The sequence below is a fragment of the Medicago truncatula genome, chromosome 4 (genome assembly GCF_003473485.1).
Source record: "Medicago truncatula cultivar Jemalong A17 chromosome 4, MtrunA17r5.0-ANR, whole genome shotgun sequence".
Classification (NCBI taxonomy): Eukaryota; Viridiplantae; Streptophyta; class Magnoliopsida; order Fabales; family Fabaceae; genus Medicago; species Medicago truncatula.
Window position 1 is genome coordinate 4969268 of NC_053045.1, and position 25327 is coordinate 4994594.

Consider the following 25327-nt stretch of genomic DNA (forward strand, 5'->3'; position numbering starts at 1 on the left):
TATATATATGTTATTTTTAGATCATGACCCTATTATGTTATCATAGAATATCCTCATGCTGTTCTCGTGAGCTTAGCTCTGTTGATAGGAACAACATATAAAATATGCAAGGTCTGTGATTCAAACCCCGGCAAAAAAAAAACCCTTATGTTTGAAATTCTTATAGGTTTGAGTTGTTTGGGATTCACGACAAAGTTGCATATATAACAAGATAATCACCTGGTTTGGTGATTGGAAGCCATGAGACTTGATGCAAGTTGTGGGTCTTTCAATACTCAGTCATCCTCGGTTTAGAGCTCCATATCACCTTAGGTTTGTTCAAAGTTTTATTTGTTCTATTCCTTTTGAACTTTATTGTTGTGATATTTACATTATCAACTTTGGAAATAAAATTATCTTTTTATTGCCAAGGACCTTAGTGAGAGAACATGTTTACTGACAATGATCTAATTGATAATAAGTATACACAGTCAGGGATATAACAGTAAGTTGATGTTTAATGGAAGATTGATTTTGAACAAAAGAGAATTAAATGACATTTAGGGATTTGAGATTTAGTGATTCAGAGATTTGAGATTCAATTTGGGGATATTGATTTTTGGGTCAGGGACCAAAGTGACAATTTTATACTTTCACTTTAGTCCATATGACATCTCATATGTCACGTCATCATAAAACTCGCACCACATCATCACTTAATAGAATTATTTAATGCCAGAGACTAAAGTGATAACGGAAGTGTACAGTCAAAGACTTCTTTGTATTTAATTCTGAGTTAGGGACCTATGTGACAGCGAGATGTAGAGTCAGTAACTAAAGTGACAATTTGCTCAAAAAACAATAACAAATCAGCCCTACAAGTTGACCCCTTTTGCAATTTTAGCCCCCTAAACTAATATTGACCAAGTCAATACATAAGTGACATCCACATTACTTAAAATGAGGTGCCACATGTGACTTTCTATTTTTTTAGGGGGACAAAATCAGAAGATTGTTATACTTAGACGGCCAAAACAATTAAGCCTAATAAAAAAAAGTGATGTAGATGTCACGTATGCATTGACCTGGTCAAAATTTGTGAGGGCCAAATTGTAAAAGGAGTAAACTTGGAGGTGATTTGTTATTGTATTATAGGGACCAAAATCGCAAAATTATAATATTTAAAAGATCAAAATTATAATTAAACCTAAATTGATTGCTCAAATATAACACACTCTTGAACGAAGGTCACAAGATAACAACATGACCCAATTGCTCTTACGCCCAACATATCCCGTGCGTGTATATAACTCCAAGGTCACAACATGAACTACGTACGACACACCCTTTTCTTCTCCCTTCAAATTCAATCTCATTCACTTCTTAACCCTTTTGTTTAGATTTTTTCTGTCAGATTTCACAAACAACAAGTTGAGGGTAGCTACGACAAGTACTGTCACAACTCACAACACAAACCTGCGGCTCTCATTCAAACACACACACATATCCATACCTAGATTATTTCTTCAAAATCATTGCTTTTATTCAATCCTTCAATTTTGGTTCACATATTTCCAATTTACTTTCTACCCTTTTAAGGGACTATCAAAAAGTTAACAACTTTAGAACCAAATCCAACACCACCCTCCACAAAAAGCTTCTTCCTTTCATCCTTTAGTTTCACTCACTCACCAATGGCAACAATGTTTTTATCAGAATGTGGCTTAAGACCACTTCCACCATTGTACCCTAAACCAAGAACAAACACAATTTCATTTCAAAAACCTTCAAAGATTAGATTTTTAAGCAAAACAACCAAAAGGGTATCTTCAGATCTAAGGTTTAAACCAAAAACATGGGAATTAAGAGTGAGTGCTCCTTCAAGGGTTGCTGAGGAAGAAGAAGAAAAGGGTGGAGGAGGGGTAGTTCAGGAATTTCCAAATTTTGACCCTGGTGCACCACCACCTTTTACATTAGGTGATATAAGAGCAGCTATACCTAAACATTGTTGGGTTAAGGATCCTTGGAAATCTATGAGCTATGTTGTTAGGGATGTTGTTGTGGTTTTTGGTTTGGCTGTTGTTGCTGCTTATGTTAATAGTTTGTTTGTTTGGCCACTTTATTGGGCTGCTCAAGGAACCATGTTTTGGGCTCTCTTTGTTCTTGGTCATGATTGGTAATTACAAATACTAGTAATATTGATTTTCAGTTCAATTACTATTGGTTCAACCAATTTGGTTGTTTTTTCTTTGAAACTTTTAATGTTGATTTTTGTTCAATTATTATTGGCTGCTATTTTTTTCTAGTTGGAAAAGTTTGACTCTTTAAGTTTGTTGTGATAATTGATAACTATGGTTGATGTTTTGAGCTATCTTTATTCTTGGTCATGATTGGTTGTTACAAATACTAATAGCCAATTTAGTCTATCTGTTGTGTTTAACCTTTAATGTTAATTTTTGTTTAATTATTATTTGTTGTTTTTTTTCTCTTAGTGATAAAGTTGTAGTCTTTTAAGTTTTGATGATTTTTTCTTTTTCCGGATAGAAAGATGTTAACATATCAGTTGTGTATCTGCGTGAACTTAACTCAGTTGGTAGGAATAATGCATATTAGATGCAGGGTGGGGGAATATATCAGCTATGTTAGTATTTTTCTTGTTTACCACTTTATATTATGATAATTAATAATTATGTCTGTGTTTTGGATATTTCAGTGGTCATGGAAGCTTTTCAAACAATCCAAAGCTGAACAGTGTTGCGGGGCATTTGCTGCATTCATCAATCCTAGTACCATATCATGGATGGTATGTTTATGTAGGAATAGCTGTTTTTCTAGTCTTGTTATACTTATTTGTTATCTTAATCTGCATTTGTTTTTGTGTAAGTTTTGAAACTGAGTTTTATGCATTGTGCAGGAGAATCAGTCATAGAACACATCATCAAAACCATGGCCATGTTGAAAATGATGAATCTTGGCACCCGGTAAGCTTATAATCACTGTTCTAGTTTATGGCGAATATGTTTTTGTCCATCATTTTATATAAGAAACTTTATCGTTGACTAGAGTTTTTAAATAACGGCTAAAGTGGTGCTATCGCGCTATAGTGTAGTGGGATTTAAACAAATTGCTATTAAAAAATGTTGTGAAATAGTGCGCTAGTGACTATAGCACTAGCGTGTAGCGGAATTTGAACTAACCTCTATTTTCTGCTATTTGAGATTGACATCATTGTCTTTCGAAATTCAGAGTTTCTAATCCATTACATTTAATTCCAAATCTTGCAGTTGCCAGAGAAAATCTTCAGGAGCTTGGACAATTCAACAAAAATGTTGAGATTTACAATACCTTTTCCAATGCTTGCATATCCTTTCTACCTTGTAAGTTGTAATACCTAACTATTTTACCAGAATTTGAACATGTTTTGCTATTAGTTATGGTGTATGAATTGATCTATGAGGCACTCACACCAAACTCGACACCGACATGTAAACGCTGAAAATAGTTTTAGAAAATAGAAGTGATTACATGCAATTACAAGTGTCAGTGTTGAACACTCGGACACACATTCCATCTCAAGTGTCGGTGTTACATAGAATTTTACATTTGTTGTTAATCTTATCTTATGATGGTATTCAAATTCAGTGGAGCAGGAGTCCTGGGAAGAAAGGTTCTCACTTTGACCCAAATAGTGACTTGTTTGTGCCAAATGAAAGAAAAGATGTTATTACTTCGACAGTTTGTTGGACAGCTATGGCTGCTTTGCTTGTAGGCTTAGGATTTGTAATGGGTCCAATTCAATTACTCAAGCTTTACGGCGTTCCTTATGTGGTAAATTCCATTCCATCACATTTCTCTCTCTTTTTTACCTCCTTTTGAATCAAGATGAAATCCTAATTTTTGATATAACTTGGAATTGAAGCTTTTTGTCATGTGGTTGGATTTGGTGACCTATTTGCATCACCATGGCCATGAAGACAAATTACCATGGTATCGTGGACAGGTACCATTCTTCCTTCTTTTCCTCATAAACTTTCTCATCAAATTTGTTATTTTTCCTTTATTTTAATCTTTTTTTTAGCTGATAGAAAGAAAATACCAAGCCTTTCCTCATTTGGAATAAATCTAGAGGCAATCAGAGTTTTTCAGTAAAATTAAATTTTTCTTTAGAAAGTTTATTTCTTGTTTATGTGGAATTGATAGTTTTGAAAATTGTCGTGTTTCTCAGCTTTATCTTTCATTTTGTATGGACAGGAATGGAGCTACCTTAGAGGCGGACTTACAACTCTCGATCGTGACTATGGATTGATAAATAACATTCATCATGACATTGGAACTCATGTCATTCATCACTTATTTCCTCAAATCCCACACTACCACTTAATAGAAGCTGTGAGTATCTCTTTTCACATACTCCGTATCCGTCCGCTCTTGATTATAAGCAAAACTAACTATATTTATCATTTTTTTTTTCAAATATACTCGTGATTAATACTATTAATTTATTTTTTGTCAAAAAATACTATTAATTTATCTTGGGAGATAAAATTAAAAGTTGGGCACATATACACAAAAGAGTATTTTCGGAAGTCCAAACATCCATACACAAAATAGTCACATTAAATACACTACATATTTTCATGATATATATGAAAATAACAATAGAAGCTTATAATTAGGGACAAAAGTAGTATATTTATTGAAGGTATTTTAGGTATGACAACATTAAACAGAATGAAAGTTGTTCAATTTGATGATATTTAAGACTGGCAGTTATGCCTATATATTTTTACTTATATTCAAGACCGGAGGCAGTATTTGGATTCTGCGCGTTCACGCAATCATTGATATAAACCATTGAATCAAGATCAGACAGCCTGTATTTCAACTTTGTATTTTAGATTTCATATACTAAAATCAGAACACAAGATGTCTGGTTTTAATCTAACGTTTCAGATTGTGTGGCTGTCTGTCTCAAATGTGTGTTACTGCAGAGAATCCAAATACCTCTTTACACTATTCTTGATGAATGAATAATTGAATGGTAATTCTTATGAATTTGAATTTCTTTCCTCTTGTAGACTGAGGCAGCTAAGCCAGTTCTTGGAAGATATTACAAAGAGCCAAAGAAATCATCTCCTTTACCATTTCACCTCATTGGAGATTTAATAAAAAGCATGAAAAAAGACCATTTTGTCAGTGACACTGGTGATGTTGTTTACTATCAAACAGACCCTAACCTTAGTGGCTCTTCTACATCAAAATAAATATTTAATATTTATTTTTTTCTTCTTGTAAAACAAGAGAGAACCCACATAATTTATATGGCATGACCTGACACAGTTTCATAAACTTTGAAAATTGTGTGTGAGTTTGAACATTGATTGAGTCCTATAAATATTAAGAGTGGAAAATTCCTCATAAGAAAAGGGAAGAAGTGCTTGACAAATTGGACTGTTGTAACTTGGTGCTACTCATTGATTGAAGCAAAAGGTATATGTAGCGTGTTCTTCATTGAAGATCAAGATTTGTGTAAATTGTTTATTCTTGATGAAGGAAGTTATGTCTTCATGGAAGTAATAATGTAATTTATCTCAACCTCAAAAAATTGAGTGATTATTATTGAATGGAATTGAAGCAACAAATGTCACTTTCTTGTGTTTATCTCTTAATTGGTCCATTCTTTACCATAATTGGTGCTTTGATATTTGTTAAGATGTGACACATTAGACTACTCTATCTTGCACATTGTCAAGGTTGAAAAGTTAGTGCTTCCACTTATGTGTTTTTTCAAGAGTGGACCCAGCAAAGCACATTTTTCTTAATTCATACATTTTTGTCAATAATTTTCACATAAACTTGCATTTTTCACATAGTGATTTTTAACATGGTGGAGTGAGATAGTGGTCCACTGTGGTCTAGTACTTGAAATGACAACTTGTGTTCTTTGTGGTTTTGTTTGAAGAAGCTCGTGGTCCTTTTCATTGGACGGAGAGTGACTTGATTGGTGTCGATATAACAAAAAATAAGAGAACAAATATGAGGAGAATTTTAAAACATACACCCTTTGATCATTAATATAAGCAAAATTTATTTATTAAATGATGTATGTGGTCTATAATAAAGATCATATACATTATTAATTAAATGAATTTAAAATATAAATTTTTTCTTACTAGAGGACAATAGTCAAGTTACTCTTCTAGATCTTACTGCATAAAAGGATAATGAATTTATACTTTTAAGTAATGAGTCATTATCATTAGTGTTTTAGAGGATTTTTAAGTACCGATCTACCTCGGATCAGTGCTAAAAGTGTGGTTAATATTTACAAATAAAGACCTAGAATTGAATTCTCAATCACTATGCATAATTAGCTCTAAGAAGAAGAGTTACATGATATCATTCTTAAAATATTTTTCAAATGTTGATTTTTTTATTTTGTAAAAACTTTTTTTATAAAACTAATTTCCATAAAAGTTCTTTTGGACAATTAACATTTCAAAAGACAAACAAATTAATTATGCTTAACAAAATTTATTTAATTACAAGAAATAGAAGAAAAGAAGAGGGAACAAAAAAATGTAACGAGGGTCGTTGTCTTTGGTGAAGAATTGGCAGTTATCATCATGTACTTGCTTAGCAATTGTGATACCCTAACGGCTAAGTCATGGGACCGCAGTTTCAGTAGCCAATAAACTACTTGCATCTTAACCATTTGCACCACTCGTACATACCAATTAGCTAGAGTGTCAAAATGGGTCGGCCCGTTTACCCCGAATAAATATAAGGTTTGCGTCTAAAATATTGAGCCCGAATTTTAATAGGGCTTTTTAGCCCGGTACCCGTTAGGGCTAGCCCGAATGGGCTGCGGGTAGCCCGTTAGCCCGCATAACAAAAAAAATTCTATAAATTATATATATTTTTCAAATAATTATTTACTTAATTGATTATCAAAGTAAAAAACAAAAATGAAAATTCAATGAATTAACACAAATATAAATGTAATATAAAATTATATTTATTCATTTCGTTATTTATAGTTTTAAAGATCGAATATATAAATATCTATAACCATAACATATCTAATTTATTTAAAATCATTTTCCTCGTCGTTTTAGTTTAGGACGTTTTGTACGAAAATGTTTACAATTTACTTTTGTGCTAGACATTATTTAAACATATTAAAAATATTATAGTAGTGTTTTATAGTACTTTTTTAAAAAAAAAATTAATACGGGCCGGCCAGTTTAGCCCGCGGCCCGTGTAGGGCCGGGCTCGGGTAGTATATTTCAAACCCGTTTTTTCAACCGGGCTTTTGGTCCGGCCCGCTAGGGCCGGGCCGCCCGTTTTGACAGCTCTACCATTAGCCCAATCATATTTCATTTGTAAGATATATCCTTCTTCGAATAGAAACTTATTGATCCTCACATTATCAATGGTTATGATATATCATTAATCTTGATTATTACTTGCAACTGTAAAGACTAATCTTCTTGAGTCTCGCATGACCTAAATGAGTGGCAAACTCTCTCTAAGAGTTTTAACGTTGTTGCATGCCTAATGCTAGATTTCGAACCCAAAACCTTGATTAAACAAAAAGAGATACACGTCATCTCATCTAAACGCTATTGAGTCATTAATTTTGATCTTTGATAATGTGAAGATCAATGGTCAAAATCTCTACATTATTTCCTTGGTTGTTTTTCCAATTGATGAGAGAATCCATTTTCAAAATATACACAATCAAATTATAAACAGTGTAACAAAAAAGAATCTAGAATATGATAAATTTAGGAATTCTGCTCTTCTCCCATAAAAAATTGCTCGCTCCCAACCAAACTTTTGAAAATACTCATGCGTGACTTAAGTCACATTACGTGAGTTAACTCATACCGGTTATAAAACCCTGCGTGACTTAAGTACGCAGGGGTATTTTTGGAAGTTTGGTTGAGTGCGAGTAATTTTTTATGGGAGAAAAGCAAAATTCTAATTTTAGGGCAAATTATTTGGGACCTAGTGGAAGCATCATTTGCTTCTCAGGTTACCACATACAGTATTTCCTATAATTTGTTTTAGTAACAAAGTTCACTGGAGGCACATTCTTCGTAATAAAAGTTATTCTTCAACATCCTTAAATAATAAAGAAAACCATATGAGAATTGAAAAGTGATTTACAAACATTTCTTAATGGTGTCAAAAGGCATTCTTCTTCAAACATCCTTAAATTAAGAAATATTTTCTTAGCTTGATAAGTGACACTTATGAGTTTAAGATGTTCTAGTAATTGTTAGACCTTCATGAGAATTATATCTCTTCACTATTTTGATGGCATTCAGAAATTAAGAAAAAGATATACAAATCTTATATGTACTACTAGCTAAACCTAGCTGAAGCATGCATGAAGGAAAGTCCATTGAAGTTTTCCATTGTATCATGGTTAGCCCTTATGTTGAAGGTGAAATGAAAACAAAGACAAAGGTAATATGGATTTGTTGCAGTCAGGACAAACGATTAATTTACAAAAAAATCGAGATTTTTTCCAGTCTAAATGTCTCAACTGATAATCATGGGTTGATTGCTAAAACTTTGGGTGTGAGGCAACTGGCAAATGTTAGGAGTGAGTAAGTATCTTGGACTCTCGTTCATAATAGGCAAAAGTAGAAAAATCTACTTTAAAATAAAATTTTTGAGGGACGGAATTTGATAGTAAAATCGATTCTCTGAGTAGTAGGCGTTTATCTCAAGCGGGCAAAGCAGATTAGAGCATCTCCAATGGGGGTTCTTACTTAACAAGGACCACTCCCCATTGAAGATCTCTATTGGAGGAAGAAAAAATGAGTCCATATTAAGCAACTGACAACTATATAAAGACTCTCTCTCTTGGACAACTAACGGGTCACGCGTTTAAAAGAAGTACTCCCTCCGTTTCTAATTATAAACAAAATTGATTTTTTATGTTCATTCAATTAATGATTTATGTGGTTCATATTATGGACCACATACTTCATTAATTAAATGAACTTAAAAAATCATTTTTACTTATAATTAGAAACGGAGGAAGTAATAAAATATGTACTACTTAATCCAACTTGTAAAAGAAATAATAAATTATTTTTGTTTAATGATGTAAAGTTAGTGCAACATATTTAAGTTTCATTGGAGTCCTTATTAATGTATTACCATTGAAGTTATTAAATCCTTAATAGATACTTTTATTAAAAAATTATAAATAAATGATGTATACATGTCATATCCATTTAATGGTTCCCTGTTAATGTACTATCATTGTGGATCCTCTTGTAATTAAACTAGTATTGTATTGTATACCGTTTTATGTGACGAGCATTTTTCTTCTTCTTGGAACAATTAATTCTGGTGCGGTCATGATACGGTGCTGAGACCAAGTTACAATATAACAGATAATCTATTTGCTATTTTACATCAGCTAGACACTCAATCAGGGATGGCCCCACATACAAAGGTATGTGGGCCTTGATCCTCACTATTTAGGAAAAAAATAATACCTATATATATTATGAAAAGAAATGGTTAATATATTTTTGGTTCTTATAAATATGTCAAATTTTCATTTTGTGATAGAAACAACTGTCACATAAAGAGAGCTTTGATTTTCTTTTCAATTCGTTGATATTTCATTGACAATGGAAATGAGAAAATCATTCAATATAGGCTTAAATATGAAAATGGTCCCTGCAAATATTTGGCGTTTTGGTTTTAGTTCCTATAATTTTTTTTTTTTGGTATTAGTCCCTGCAAATATAGAATATTTGGTTTTGGTCCTTGGTATTTTGTTTTAATCCTTATAAAATCATTTCATATTGAAATTGGTCCCTATAATATTCATTTTAATCCTCGTTTTAAGAGACTAAAATCAAATATTCTACATATTACAAGGACCAAATCCAATATGAATCAATTTTACAAGGATTAAAACAAAATACCAAGGACCAAAACCAAATTTTTTATATTTGCAGGGACTAAAACCAAAAAAATATTTTTATAGGGACTAAAACCAAAATGTCAGATATTTGCAGGGACTATTTTCATATTTAAGCCTTCAATATATCTAAAATATGAAAACTGTAGAGAACAACTATGATGTATATTTACACGGGATTTGCTAAAACACACCCATTGGTTTTTATGTGGGAGTGTTTTAGCAAGCTACACCTTAAGGTGCATTTAACTACTTTTTAGTTATAACTTGCTAAAACACACCTTCTAAAAAATAAGTGGGTGTATTTTAGCGAATGCCTATAGGAGTTGCTAACTTACACCCACTTATTTTTTTAGAAGGTGTATTTTAGCAACATTCACTTTAAGGTGTATTTAACAAATTTCTAGTTATATCTTTACGAAAATACTCCCACATAAAAACTAATGGGTGTATCCTAGCAAACCTCGTATTTACACACATAAATATTTTATTTTTGATTCCTCAAAAAAAAAAAATTGCATTCCTTAAAAAAAATTATTTAATGGGAACATATAAAAAATAAAGTGTGGAATGATGTAACCAAAAACATCTCAAGAAGCATGTGAAAGGGTATCCTCGTTGTTAACAAATTGAAATCCTAAAAAAAAAAAACTAGTTGGAAGAACTCACATGCAGTTAGAAACGCAAGTCCAAGCACTCAAAGTGAACAAATATCCCCTACTCTTGAGGTTGACATAGGTGATCTGGGGATCCTATCGGCTCTGCATTGGGTTCGAGACCTCCAATTACCTGTTATGGATTTTGAGATGGATTTAAAGATTATGATGGGTAACAACTACGAGTAACTTTAATTTTAAGTTTATTGGAAGAAAAGTTAATGAAGTTGCTCATAGTTTTGTTAGGGCAACTCCGTTATTAGCTAGTTTCCATATTAACATGCATCGAAACTCTTGTTTTGAATGAAAAGCATCTTGTTACCATAAAAAATACAATAAATCCAGTTAATAGTTTTTTTTTTTTTTTAGTTAAGTAGTTTAGTGGTTAGAAATCCACCCTCAAGATGAATAAATGAAGAATTTGGAGTTTGAACCACGACCCATGCATACTGCAACGTCCCTGTCGACTGAACTATGCTCACATAGATTTTAGTTGTACCAAAATGAAACGTAATTAGACCTTAGAGTCAATGCTGCTTTAATAAAATCTTTTAAAAAAAAATCCACGTGGGTTGATATGGTGGTGTTGATTTAGATCATAGAGTGTGCTCTCTGAAGTCCGATTCTTTCTGATGCCAATTTCCGTAAGCAAATTTGTTTTTTTGTTTTGTTTTTTTTTTTTTTTAACTTTTAAAATTACCACATTTAATGGGGGTCTTAGTGGTCTCAATGATGTTTTTTTATTCATATATACAAATACAAGACCAAATCGAGTATTATTGTTCAAAAATATTTGAATGAGATAGTAAGATGTCTCTTCCAACTTAACCAAATATCTTTTATCAAAATTCAACATTGAGAATTTTACCATCCATTACTTTATTTAGAAAAAACAAGTATAACTCAAGAATGGTTTAAGAAAGGCTTATTAGATCGTTTGGTCCCTTATTTAATTTCATATTTTTATTTTGGTCCCACAATTAATAAAAATGGCGTTTTAATCCCTTACCTTATCCTCCTTTTTGCCAAATAAATCATCGACTATTAAGTTTAACTTCAAATGTCTATGGTGGATCAACCTTAAGAGTGGTCCACCATAGACTTCATTAATATTTTAAATTTTAACCATTTGATCTTTTTAAAAAAAAAGCTACCATTAGATTATGAAGGACTACTTTATCTTACAATGATCCAACAACAACTACCATTGGATTAAAAAAAGGCTACCATTGAATTAAATGGACCATGGTTATATATAAAAAAAAAAAACTAATAAAACCCAGAATTTATCCCTTTCTTCATCTTCTTCCTCACCCTTCTTCATCTTCATCAATCATCGATCAATCATCATTTTTACAGTAGTCTTCCTTTTGGGGGAGATTAGTAAAAAATATTATCATTTCATTATTAACAATATACTTCATACTTCTCAAATTATAAGTTCTCATCGTATATTTAACATATATTTAAGAAAAAATTAATAGGGTTATTAATATGTCTCTTTTATGTGAGAATATTACAAACAATCGTATAATTATGTTTGGATAAAAATAATAAATATATATAGTAATTTGGAAGAAAAAAATGCTTATATTTAGTGTCATTTTTTTCTTTCTCTCAATTAGTGTCGAGGAGTTCAGGGGTGACAAAGAAACAGCAAGAAAATGATACATAGCAACGAAAATACTACTCTTCACCTAAAATCTTAATGCACTAGTTTAACAAATAATATATCTTATAAATCCAACATTTTATCGATTCATAGACAATGTGATACTTAAATCACTCATATATAAAATCCAACAATTTTACCTCAAGCATGAGTTTTCACCTCCTATAAAAAGATCCTACATAGGATCCATTGCCTTTCCCCCACCAAACCGAAACAAGGGCTATGATACCACTTGTTGGAGAGTCTAAGAGGCGCGTGAGAAACAACATATAAATGCTCTTAAGACATTAGAGAGTCAGACACTACATTATCATCTCAAACCTTAAAACATTAAGCTAATAAATCATCTTTTATATATCTCATATTTTATCTATTAATAAACAATGTGCAACTTAAACCACTTACAATTTAAAACCAACAATGAGTTAGGGAGGGATGGTGGGAGTAAATTAAAAACATTCTCACACATTTTTAATTGCAATGAGCTAAATGGTTCCAAATTTTAACTAGGTTTTCCATTAAAAAAGAAACACGAGTTTGGCCAATAGAGTATAGTATACACGACCTCCCAAACATACAAAGAAGTCAACATTCAACAAAGTCGGTGCAATTTCCATTCTCTCTATCTATCTAGGGAGATGAGATGGACCACCTTAGCTTTTTCCGACATCTAAAGTCAGCAACATCGGCAGCATTTTGTTTCAATATGGCCAAACAACATGGACACATTTCAGCATCACACGACTTGGACTAAATGCATGTTCCGAATAACAAACAATTCTTGAAATTTAAATCCATCCCCTAAAAAATGAAATTAAGTATGATATTGCAAATTTCTTGAGATTTCAAAACTTGTGTAAAAGTAAAATCAAACTGAAAATAAATAGTGTAAAATTATTTTAAAACGTGTATCGTAGTCAAAGTGTCAAATGAATATATCATTTTTAATACAAAAGTTATTTTAAAACGTGTATTGTATTCAAATTCTTAAAAGTATCAAATGAATATACTCTTATGATATACAAAATTTAACATAACTTTTTTATCTTAAATTATGGTAGTTCGTTTTGATTTTATCAAAATCATGACAAGGTCAATCAAAATATGCATCAAGTAAAAAGAAAGGAATCTTCTATTGTTACATTTTCTTTTCTTCTAAATTAAGAAGACAACATGTTTCCGTAAACATAACTTAGTTGGTCAAAACAATATATTATTACATGTAGAAGTTGAGGTTTAAACCTCATATACCCTATTTATTCACCTTAAAAAGCGAATTCTAATCAATATGATATTTGAAAAAAAAAACAAAATACTTACTTTTAACTAAGATAACTGGGTAAAAATGGAAAAAGTATGAGAAACTATAAATTATAAATTTAAACGCTACTTGAAGTACCGTCACAAACATTAAATTAAATTTGTAAAAATGGTTTAGACTCACAAATTTTTACCGTTACTACACAACTTTATTTTGATTGATCATATTAACTTATATACTATGAACCATCTCTATAATCTGGATTCTGGGGTTCGGTTTTACAAAGCATAACTTTAGTCTCTATAATTACCCTTGTCCAATAAAAGAGATCCCAATTTCCTCCCAAAAAGTTTTCCAAGTAAGTAGTTATAATTTTACAATCATAATCACTCAAACATTGTGATTATGTGCTATCCAAAAAGTGAGAGATAAAAATTAAACAATCACGATACTTGATAGGAACTAAAAGAGAAAACATGACAATTATTTAGCTCAAGGGAAAATATTCAGGATTAAAATTTCCCAAAATTAGAAACAGGTGGGAACACAAAGGTGTAATTGACTAATTGCCATAATAGGAGATAAAATATTCCATTAAGAGATAAACAATGATTTTATAATATTGTATCACTTAATTAATTAGAAGAAGAGCAAATTAAAATAGTAAAGGAATCAAACAAAATACACATGATTTTACAGCTAAGTAAAAATTCTTTTGGCAGAAAGCATAAAGTATGAGTCAGAAAAGAAGATGAACTAGTCAATGCTTTTTTCATCCTAATAATGTACTAATCCGTACATGCTAATCTCATCATGTAGCATCTTAATCTTCTCAATATAGTGTGAACTCAAAGACTTCTTTTCAACCACCTTTTCCATTCTAATGTCATTTGATAATGACCCTTTTTATTTTCACATTGAAATTTCATAACACACACCCTTTTCTTTAATTTTTCAACTATCACATTATCATTGACCATTGTCACACACACACTCACTCCCACATTGCAAGTTCTAATACCTTTCTAAGTGAAAGTTTTTCTATTTTTTCTACCAAGAGAAAAAAGTTTCATTTTTCTTCTCACATTAAAATTTCATCACACCCCTTTAAAATTTTCAATCATCACATTATCATTGTCATTGTCATTAAATATTGTCACACCCTCATAGCAAGTTCTAAAACTTTTCTTAGTGAAAGTTTCAATTTTTCTTCTCACATTGAAACTTCACCACACCCCTTATCTTTAAAATTTTCTTGCAAGTTCTAATCTTTCATCATGGAAAAACAAGAAAATTCAAGAAATGGATGTTTCTCTAGTTTCATAAAAGTGTTACTTTGTGCTAGAAATGAAACTAGTCCACCAGTGTATCCATCAGAAAATGTTGAAACAATTCATCACAAAAAAGATAAACTTTTTGATGATTCTATTACTACCACTCCTGGTGTAGTAGCAAGGTTAATGGGGTTAGATTCACTTCCAAGCACCAAAAGGGTTGTTCAAGGAACAACCTTAGATTCTGTTCCAAGAAGTAAATCAGTTAACTTTGTTGATTACTTGCTTGAGTTTGATAAAAACATGGGAAGTCACCGACGTGTGAAAACTTCAGCATCTTTTAGAGAAGTTCCTTCAATGGTAGAGAAGAAAAAAAGTTTCCTTTTTGTTCTTGATATTGATGATAAAAAGGGTAAGGTACAAGAAGAAAATGATGCAAACTTGAGAAGAAAGAGCAAGGAAACTGTGAGAGTTAAGAAGGAGAAGAATCAAGGGAAGAACAAGAAAATTTCTAAGTTAAAAGATGAACCAAGAAGGGTTCCATTTTCTTCATCTTCTTCTAAGTATAAATCAAGGGTTAGAGATTGTAGTAAAGATAAAGATTTTTCAAGTGTTTCTACAAGGTGTAATTGTAGTTATTATGGATATGGTGGTGATGCTGGTTCAAGTTCAAGTTCATGTTCAACTTCTTCATTGCCTAATAGACAAAAGAAAGGGTTTGTTGAACCAAAAATGAGGAACAAGGTGAAAAAACATGTGTCACCAAAGAAGATTCAGACAGAACATAGCATGGAAAATCTTAGTCCTGTTTCAGTTCTAGATGTCAATGATTATGCTTTTCTCTATGGAGCTGATTTTTCAGGTTTGTTCACTCAATCTCTTGTTGCTATTATTTTTTAGGGAACCTTTTCTAGTTTATCAAACATTATGGGGTTGCCTAATTTTGTTTGTGAAAATTTTAATTTTTTGAACCTAAAATGAATTAATTTGGTGTCTAGAACTTTCAATGGACTCATGTGATTTAATATTTTTAATGGACTAATGTGATTTAAGATTTTTAATTTCATTTTTCCTACAATTTAGAGTCATTGGGTGATTATATTTTGCTTCTCTTACACAACTTGCTTACCGGTGGCTAAATTAAAATGTGTCATTTGAATGACTGACATTAATAAATAAAACAAAATGAATTGAGATTTATTTATATTTTAATCCACAAAATATAAGATTATTTCTATTTTCTATTATAATGAAGGCAATTATTTGAGTGAGAAAATATTTATGGGGCATCACTTAATAAAGGCTTCGTGTTTTTAAAGTTGAGACGGTAACATTGATCAATATTAATTTAAAAAGAAAAAAGAAAACGAGCATATATCAAACTTTACGACACTAATGTTTGTTTTCTTATTTATTATTAAACCGACATCAAACAAGTCACCGTCATAATCGTGATAATTAGTAAAGTTTCTAATCAAGTTTTAGTGTAAGTTCCTCTTCTTACAAAGAGCAATATTGATTGCTATTAATCCCACCAAATTTACTTACACATTGTAAAAAATACAAATTTATATATTACATGAAGCTCTTTTAAGACAGAGTACTTTTCTTAACATACCTTTTTTTTTGAGGGATTTTCTTCATATACCTGTTTTGTTAAAAAAGCATTTAATTCATAATAAATAACTGACCCTCAATATTTGATTACAGTTACAAGCACCTTGCCTTTAAAGTCAAAAAGGAAATCTAAATCTTTATTGCCAGTGTCCTTGGAAGAAGATGTTGAAGAGAAAGTAAACAATAATAAAGGATATGCTCCCCACACTGACATCAACAGAGAAGCAGAGTATTACTCAGACTTGATGTTGAAGCTTCGTTCTTTGACAGAAGAAAGTATAAGGGAGTCAGATTGCACATCAAAGACTCAAAGCTTAGAGGAAATTTGTATGGTTTTTGAACAAACCATTTTTGACCATTTAGTATTTGAGTTCTTAAATGAAGTTGTATAATTTTCTAATTAAAAATATTGTCTTCTTTGTCTATAGAGCATATATAGATAGAGATCTTGTGATATATTTTCTTTTTTAAAAAAATGTAGTCTCTCTGTCTCAAAAAGAATGTCACGCTTTTTGAAAAATATATATGGTTATAGTGGAAGAAAAAAAAATGAATGTCACATTTAAATGAATGTTACATCGCAATCATCCGAAATATGTTGGTCGTCATAACCATTATTAGTGACATCGTGTATCTGATCCTGATAATTCAGGTACTGCGTCGAATCATCAACCTGTGACTGTGTAGGCTGTGTAGTCTGAGAACTCCCTTCACCATTCGCCCTCCGACCTCTACCTCTTCCCCTCTTTGGTATATGCGCGTTTACCCTTGTCCGCCTCACGCTACCAGTCATGACAACTCTACCATATGTCAACCTCTATGGGTCAATATGCTTCCCCGCTTCTGATAAGACATATCTATAATTTAAAAAAAATTAACATCATTGAACAAAGAAAAATATCATAAAATCTAAGCACCATTCACAACACAATCTAAACAACATTCACAACATAATATAAATACCATTCAAAACCACATTGAACTTATAATCTAAACATCATTCCCATCAACTACAATTATCTATAACTATATAAACTAAGTAAATAATCAATGCAATTTTCATTTGGGCATTTTGTCAAACACTTTGTGTGCAAAGTATCAAACATATTCTCATTGTGTTAATTTGACACCATTCAAAATCACATTCTACTTAAACATCAATTACATTCATTTACCAATTCATAAACTACACACGCAATCATCAAAATGTCAATTCTTACGTAAACCCTAACCACATGCAAACTACCAAAATTTACAACAACAAAAAAACCTACACAAACTAACATTATGATTACAAATGATTAATACTACTTGTATTTTTTTGAAAATGATTGAGTTGATTTTCGTCCAATATCGATTTGAAGGAATTGGGAGAATCGGAGAAGTTTTGATTTTTTTTTGAAATTGATGCTTCTATTTCTTTATAAAGGACGCATCGGTAGTTAACTGCCAAGGAAACTTTGGTGGTTAACTACCGAGGGGGTATTTATGTATTTTACTGGTGTTTTTCAACCTTTATGTTAAGTGTCAACAACAATTTTCCAATTGTTATTTGGTCCATAAAAAATAAGGCAAATTCTATGGTACACCCACGATATTTGAGTGTACCGGTAGACCCACTCTTTAAATTCATAGTTAAATGAGTTATTTTTTTATCATTTATAATTATAATAACTAAATCTTATTCATCAAAAGTGTCAACGAAATAATTTTTTATTTTTTTAGATTTTTATCACTCATAATTGAGAACATTCATTATTTTTTACGATAATATGTAAAAAAAAGTTACTATGATTCTTATAAACAATTAAATGATGATTTTTCTTATGAAATGTTGTTCTATAAAATATAAATATTGACAAATAGCTATTTACTACATAAAAATTGATCGTTCATTTATAAAATTAAGAAGCAGGAGTACCGATACACCTCATTTTATGAGTGTACCGTATAAGTTCCCAAAAAATAATACGTGAAAATGATCAAGACTTGCCCCTATCAACAACAGATTCCATGCACGGTACTTGCAATTTGCAAATGAAAGTTGTTCCAAACCAAACCGGCATAAGGCCAAGTGTGAATATCCCAATGAAGACAAGGCACATATTCTTCAAAGAAAAGCACCACGAAGGTGCACGGGAAGCCCTGTGCGTATTGCAGTGCTGGAGCGCGTCAGGATTAATCCTAGCCGTCAGAATCATCTCTAGCGGCTTTCAAAACCTAGAGGCAGTTATCAACATACTCGACTATATAAGTGTGACTCAACATCATGATCAAAGTACAATCTCATTCACCCATTTTTTGCACACAATCCACCTCTCGCACATACAGACTTGAGGGTGCACAATTCTCCTCTACTACTGAAGCTGCTTAGCACTGTGAACCACTGCAATAGCAGTCATCCTCACCAGAGAACCACCAGCATGTTTCTTCAATCTTCAACTAACAAATCAAAAGTAAATGTCGAATAATAAAATGGCACAACATGAGAAGATCCAGATTAAAGAGTATGCACCATGACGACAAATGGAATATCATGGCGATAACCCAACATAAACACCTACCATATTCAACATATATACAAATACGCACAGACAAGCAAAACAGATAGGCATCTTCTCTGCTAAAAGGAATGTATGAATTACCAAAATCTAAGATAAGGTATTAGTATCAAAGTCGATGTAGTGATGTCAATTACAAAATATTAACATTAGATATGATGTATTCATCTAGATAAGGAATTATGATCAAAGCATTCTTCACGATAAGTTGTTTTCATCTATGCATCAAATACCATGTGATCGAAATTGGAAGCAAAACGTAGAATATGAGGATCTTGATTCTTAATTGCATTCGAATGATATATGTTCTTCTTTTAACATGGTCTTATCTTCAACAAATGATACCCGAATTTCGGCAACTCTGGAAACTCTTCGTTCTGAAAGCTCAACTTGAGTAAAGGCTACTGGTGTACCTTTTTCCTCTAGTGAGGAAAGAAGACTTTCTTCCTCTAAGCTTCTCTTGTCGTTGTCACCCAAATTATTTGAGCCTTGAAACAATGGCCCCATTAAAGTATATGATGTTGTTGTCCCTAACGACAATCGTTTTCCTAAAATCAGACAATATGTTGTCATACTATGTTTTTTAAAAGACATGTCAAATGACATCTTGGGGTATAGTCACTACAAACGTTACATAAAGATAAATGGACAAGGAATGAAAAAAAATCATTAGAGACAAATCTGTGCTAAGGGATCATCACACAGGAGAAGCCTGTCCATCACGCAGGGTAAAGGGAAAATCTTCGACTACACTGCCTCGTGCCTACGCATCGCGCATGCTTGTTCCTTAATTAGTGGTTTTGGAACAAACATATAAGCCAGCAAGCTCTCGACATGAATTATCCAGTTTTTCACGATGTAAAGCATAGAAAAGAGGTTTTGGAAGGCTAGAGGCTGGGGTAAAACATTTGGAAACAAGGTTCCATCATCCCAATCATCTAACAATGTATTGTTCTACATAAACTCAAGTCTGGGTTTAATTTCATCATGAGTAGCTAGCTTTCTTTGTTTTTTTTTTTTGGTCAGGTACCCCGGCCTCTGCATATAATAATGCATTGTCCTACCAACTGAGCTATGTTCACGGGACAATAGCTAGCTTTCTTTAATTAGGTCATATAGATGAATTTCTTCCTAGATATTTGAACCATGTAATCGTTTGAGAACTTCTTTATGCAATTGAATTCCTAATATTACTCAATTATTACTAGTTCTTAATGCTTTTTATATGTTTATGAATATGTTAATCGATGTATGTATTTAATGACTATGACTATTAACTTTAGCTTTTGATCCATGATACGGGATATAGATTCAAACAATAATAGTTTTAAAGATATCATATTGCATTCGCGACATTTTATTTGATGTTCTTAAAAACTTTCAATGAACACCGACTCACCTAAGATATTAGGGGGTTATGATCAAAATATAGTGTTAAGCACCAAGACATTATGCTTGATTATTTTGTGAATCAATGGGATACTAATGAATCACTTGTAGTAATTTAGGCACGATTACCAAATATTGAAGAAAAAGGGATTAAAAAAAAATACTTAATCACCTTTCTTTCCTGATTTATTCGAAAACTTAATTGGATTGCAAACCATTCCTCCCCAATTTTACAGATCCTAAGTATAATTGATCAATGGATTGATATTGAAACAATCTATGTGGAGATTCACCTTATAAATATTAATTAATACTTGGGGAGTCCCTCTCTTATATATCATTTTACTCAAGTTGGGGAGGCCCAGCTCTATAGAGCTGCTTGCACCTCTTCAGGCCCGGCCCTGCTCAACAATGAAATAACTTTAAGTCCTAACGTCAAGTAGTGGAAGTTCTTATTAAAAGGGTCAAACTTCAAACGTTTTGGTGGTTGAAGGCTAACTACATCTTGTTCGTTTTTGATTATTCTTATTGGAGACAAAATCCTTTACCTTGTTTACAGACTGTTTTGTAAAGTCTGTTTTTGGTTTTTGTTTATGGCTGACATAGCCTTTTTGTATTGTAATCAACTTTCTCAGCTTTCTCTGGCACATCTTGTGCTTGAGGGACTGATTATTTTATTATATTTCTATTAGTTTCTTCAAAAAAATAAGTAAAATAATAATCCTATAATCCGATGTGACATGTAATATCGATGATTGCCAAGGAAAAAAAAAATGTTCAACAATTACGTAGACATGAAGAAAATAATAAAGTCTCAAAATCTAACTGTTTCAATTACGTTGGCCTCTTCTTTCGTTAAAAGAAAAAAAATTAAGTCGGCCTCACAATCTGATTATGAGGTTTTTATTTAGGGTTTTTATTTATCCACTTAGTAATTCCCCCTGATGTACCTTTGGTTTATATCAAGGTTCTTACTCAAGGGGTAGTCACATTTTATAGTGCACATTTCACACTATTTATTATCAAGGTTCACATCAATAGTCCAATTTAAACAAATCTCAATAGTTCATATATGTGAAACCGTGATAACGAGCCAGATTCACACAATAGAGAATCAACCACATAATACATTCAAGTAGGGTTCATGTTCCCTCTCCCTCTCCTTCTCCCCCTCTTATCTCTCTCTCTCTCTCTCTCTCTCTCTCTCTCTCTCTCATACATCTCCCTCTTCTCTCTCATATGTTTCCAATATGTCTCCTATTTCTCTTTTTCACATCTCTCTATCTCGTCTATATCTCTCGTCAAAGTCATATTATTTTATCAGGTGCATAGACATATCAAATAAGGTGCAGTACAAAATTAGTTCGCATGTACGTCAAACACAATGAAGTATGTAGAATTATGGATTCTCCATTACTATTCGATCAAGTATTTACTATTTTACAAACGAAACATATCCTTAAAATAATTAAAAAGAAACTTGCAAAGTATCCCAAGAAAATTAATAGATTACAAAAAATAAAAATACATGAGATAAATAAAAAAAACATAGATTACTACAATATTTTAGAACTCATGTTGTATCCTTGCTTAGTACAGTATTGTGTAACCTTTTGCCTCTAATCCAGGCCTTCTGCTTGGATTACCGGCAGTTAAAAAATAAACTATCATATTAACTAATTACTATATATATCCAAGATTTTAAATTATAAAATGACCCTACCATTGCAAATTTAGCCAAATCTACCCCTAAACTCTTGCAATCTATAAAATATTACCTATTTCAAAGATACAAAACTAATATCATAATTCAAAACCTTAATTAAGTTATACCTCTCTATTGTCTCTCTAACTTGTTTAATAGAGCTGTGATCAAAGCATCTCTCTTCTCAGCCCTAGCTTCTTCTCTAATCCTCCTTTGTTCTTCCCTTTCTCTCCATCTTTGTTCCATCAATATCCTCTCATTCTCAAGCATTTCCATTTGTTGTCTCCACTCCATCTCCCTCAACCTCCTTTCATTCTCTCTAGCTTCAAATGCTTCCATCCATTGTGCTTCAATTTGCAATTGTTGTCTCATGAACTCATCCAAAATTTCCTTCAAATTGCGGAAGAAACTTTTGCTACTACCGCTTTCGTTTTCTACCTTTGCTTTCTTCTTCTTTCTATTGCTACCCTTTTGAGACACTGCTTCACTTTCTTCATTACCATCGTCTTCATCGTCATCGGTTGAAAGGTGTGTAGCCTTCTTCTTCGATCCGTCTTCAGCTTCAGTCCATAACATTCTCTGCATCCTTGCTGTGAAAATTGTTTGAAGTTCATTGTAAAATGGAAATTGTTGTTTCAACACTTCTGTCTCCATTGTTTCACATCCCTTTACATGTCAAAAAATAAATGTAGCACCCTTAGCACATATAAAAACCTATAAAACCATGCAACAAATTTTTTAACTTCGACGCTGGAAAACAATTAAATTAGCGAAATAATTAATAGAGCGAAAAATGTGTCATCCGTGTCTAATTAATGACGAAGAAAATACTTTTTTTCACTAAACTTTGTGATGAAGAAAATACTTTTCTTAACTAAATTTTGTGATGAAGAAAATAATGATGAGTTTAGGTTTTTTCATCTCTAATTTTTGGCACTGATTTTACTTTATGTTGTAACTATTGCAGTATACCCATATTAATTTTCTATATCACAAAAAATTACCAATAGCATGGTAATATATACTTTGCATGCATTAACACTAATTAATCAGTCACAACTTCTCCATACACCAATTTATCTTAACTATTTTATTGAGGTACATATATATACACTAAATTTAAGTTTTTTTTTTTTTGACATGGAACTAAATTTAAGTTGCAACATTATTTGATGAGATTTTTTTTGCAACATTTCATATTTCCCAGTTCCCACCTTATGATATAGTAGACTAATGTTTAGCCAGATGCTTGGCGTGACAATTTTTAAAAAAAGTGATTAAGTACTTTTTTTTTTTGAGAGAAGAGATTAAGTAATTAATAATTTGATTTTCAAGATTTTGAGTCACATACACAACAATTATATATGAATTTCTTTTTTTATGTAAATCATATATCAATCTGCGCAACTTAGATACTAACAAGAAGTAACTTAGATCATTAAAAAAAAAAAAAAAAAACAAGAAGTAACTTAGATTTATTGATTTTTTTGACAAAGAAGTAACTTAGATCTATTTCAAAGATCGATATTTCTTCACAATTATTTTTTCATACGCATCAACTTCAAACAAAATATGAAAATATATGAATAAAATTTTGAACATACCTTATAGCGAGTAACAAGGTTTTTCCACTTGCACTTACACTGTTCTGCACTTCTATGATAACCCTTTTCCTTCATATGGTTGGAAATAACTTCCCACAACTGTTTGTTTCTTTTAGTCTCCATGAAAGTTTGATCAAGCTCCGCTCGAATCAGCAGAAACTCGTTCGTCTCTTGTATGCTCCATTGAGGAAACCTATCAGAAACATCAACAACGTTAATTGTGTTATTTATATTATGAAGATGAAGATTTTGTTGTTGTTGTTGATGTTGTCTTTGGTTCTTGTGATGGAATTGATGCCCTTCCATTGAAATTAAAATTGAATGAGATAAAGAAAAGTTTCTAGAAAGAAAGAAAAGAAGATGATATCTCTGATTACAAGGAAAAATTAAGATGAGAAAGAAAAGAAGAGAAAGTAAAAGAAAGATTTTATATGTGATTGGTGTGAACACATGACGCAGTTTGTGATGTGAATGGCTTGAGAAGGAAAAAGAGAGATTTGCTTTGGTAGGACACTCTTTTTCTGTTTCTAGATATTGTACGGTTATTTTCCTTCTGTTTTTTTAAGGAAAAATTATACTATGAACTTTTTAATTATATGAAAATATAGATGAGGAGAAACATGCAAGATAATTAATGAAGAAGTACACCACTTTGTGATGATTTCCCACTTAATTAATCTACGTGTAGCTTACCAATATTAATTAATGATAATGTGTTAAAAAAGAGTTTACCAATAATAAAGAAACTTTCTTGTCAAAAAAATTAGTAATAAAGATACTCTTAAAAAATGGATTGGGTCAAGATGATCTTTGTTATGATTTGATGCAATTTCAAAAACTAGATTGAGCTTATTTTGTAGGGATCTTTTAAAGTCCCTGCCCTTGGGAGGCTATTACCAACATCAACATGATGCATTTATCATCAATCATAAAATCATAAGCTAGCTAATTTTTTTTTTTTTTTTTGTTGTATAGAGTTCGAACCCCGGACTTTGTATATATTATGCATTGTTCTCACCAACTGAGCGAAGCTCATAGGGACATAAACTAGCTAAATTTGCTAAGCGATATACATTTTTGGTCTTTATTATAAGCAAATATATATATATATATATATATATATATATATATTAATTTATTGAATAAGTGATGTATGTGATCTATAATATAGACCGCGTACATAATTTATTGAATAAACCTAAGGAATAAAATTTTGTTTATAATAGTGACGACGGAAGGTGGACTAGTTATGCACTATTCCTTCCGTCCCTTAATGAGTGATCCTTTTTAAAAAATATTGTATTAAAATAATTGATCCATTTCACTTTTCAATGCAATATTAATTATTATTTTTTTCTTCCAATTATACTTTAATTAATACCATTATCATCATTATAAATTTTATATATTCTAATTTGCATTTATGATAATGGAAAATGCATCAATATTTAACAAGAACATTTAAATCATTTTTCTCTCTCCTTCAATTATATATTTTTCTTAATTAGCAAACAACACACTTTATTTAGAGCGGAGGGAGTAATGTTTTTTTTTTAGGAATTATGCACTAATCTTTTGTTGAGAAGTATATGCACCAAATATTATTTTATGTTATCTCTTTATTTTATTGTATCGTGTATTATTTTTCCAA

The 25327-nt window shown here is 31.5% G+C and overlaps 3 protein-coding genes across 3 annotated transcripts; 2 read left to right on the forward strand and 1 right to left on the reverse strand.

Moving 5' to 3' along the window:
• The first annotated feature begins 1293 nt into the window (after positions 1 to 1293).
• Positions 1294 to 5640, forward strand: LOC11411563 (omega-3 fatty acid desaturase, chloroplastic). The gene is made up of 8 exons (XM_003604610.4): positions 1294 to 2155; positions 2693 to 2782; positions 2894 to 2960; positions 3264 to 3356; positions 3622 to 3807; positions 3899 to 3979; positions 4231 to 4368; positions 5058 to 5640. Exons 1-8 carry the CDS (start codon positions 1674 to 1676, stop codon positions 5241 to 5243), a joined length of 1323 nt encoding a protein of 440 aa, XP_003604658.1. The 5' UTR covers positions 1294 to 1673; the 3' UTR covers positions 5244 to 5640.
• Positions 5641 to 14479: 8839 nt separating this feature from the next.
• On the forward strand, positions 14480 to 16915 carry LOC11422745 (uncharacterized). Its single transcript, XM_003604612.4, has 2 exons — positions 14480 to 15662; positions 16511 to 16915. The coding sequence occupies exons 1-2, from the start codon at positions 14804 to 14806 to the stop codon at positions 16807 to 16809; spliced, it is 1158 nt and encodes a 385-aa protein (XP_003604660.1). The 5' UTR covers positions 14480 to 14803; the 3' UTR covers positions 16810 to 16915.
• A 4986-nt stretch (positions 16916 to 21901) lies between these two features.
• LOC11413063 (trihelix transcription factor GT-3b) lies at positions 21902 to 24183 on the reverse strand. The gene is made up of 2 exons (XM_003604615.4): positions 23677 to 24183; positions 21902 to 22738 (listed from the first exon to the last, which is right to left on the reverse strand). The coding sequence occupies exons 1-2, from the start codon at positions 23980 to 23982 to the stop codon at positions 22205 to 22207; spliced, it is 840 nt and encodes a 279-aa protein (XP_003604663.1). The 5' UTR covers positions 23983 to 24183; the 3' UTR covers positions 21902 to 22204.
• Positions 24184 to 25327: the final 1144 nt, after the last annotated feature.

Excerpts from the sequence above, each read along its gene's own strand:
- LOC11411563 (XM_003604610.4), top strand. The coding sequence starts at position 1,674 with ATGGCAACAATGTTTTTATCAGAATGTGGCTTAAGACCACTTCCACCA. Across the intron at positions 2,156-2,692 it reads TTTGTTCTTGGTCATGATTG|TGGTCATGGAAGCTTTTCAA; the intron begins GTAATTACAAAT and ends TGGATATTTCAG. Across the intron at positions 2,961-3,263 it reads ATGATGAATCTTGGCACCCG|TTGCCAGAGAAAATCTTCAG; the intron begins GTAAGCTTATAA and ends CAAATCTTGCAG.
- LOC11422745 (XM_003604612.4), top strand. The coding sequence starts at position 14,804 with ATGGAAAAACAAGAAAATTCAAGAAATGGATGTTTCTCTAGTTTCATA. Across the intron at positions 15,663-16,510 it reads CTATGGAGCTGATTTTTCAG|TTACAAGCACCTTGCCTTTA; the intron begins GTTTGTTCACTC and ends ATTTGATTACAG.
- LOC11413063 (XM_003604615.4), bottom strand. The coding sequence starts at position 23,982 with ATGGAAGGGCATCAATTCCATCACAAGAACCAAAGACAACATCAACAA. Across the intron at positions 22,739-23,676 it reads ACCTTGTTACTCGCTATAAG|GGATGTGAAACAATGGAGAC; the intron begins GTATGTTCAAAA and ends TGACATGTAAAG.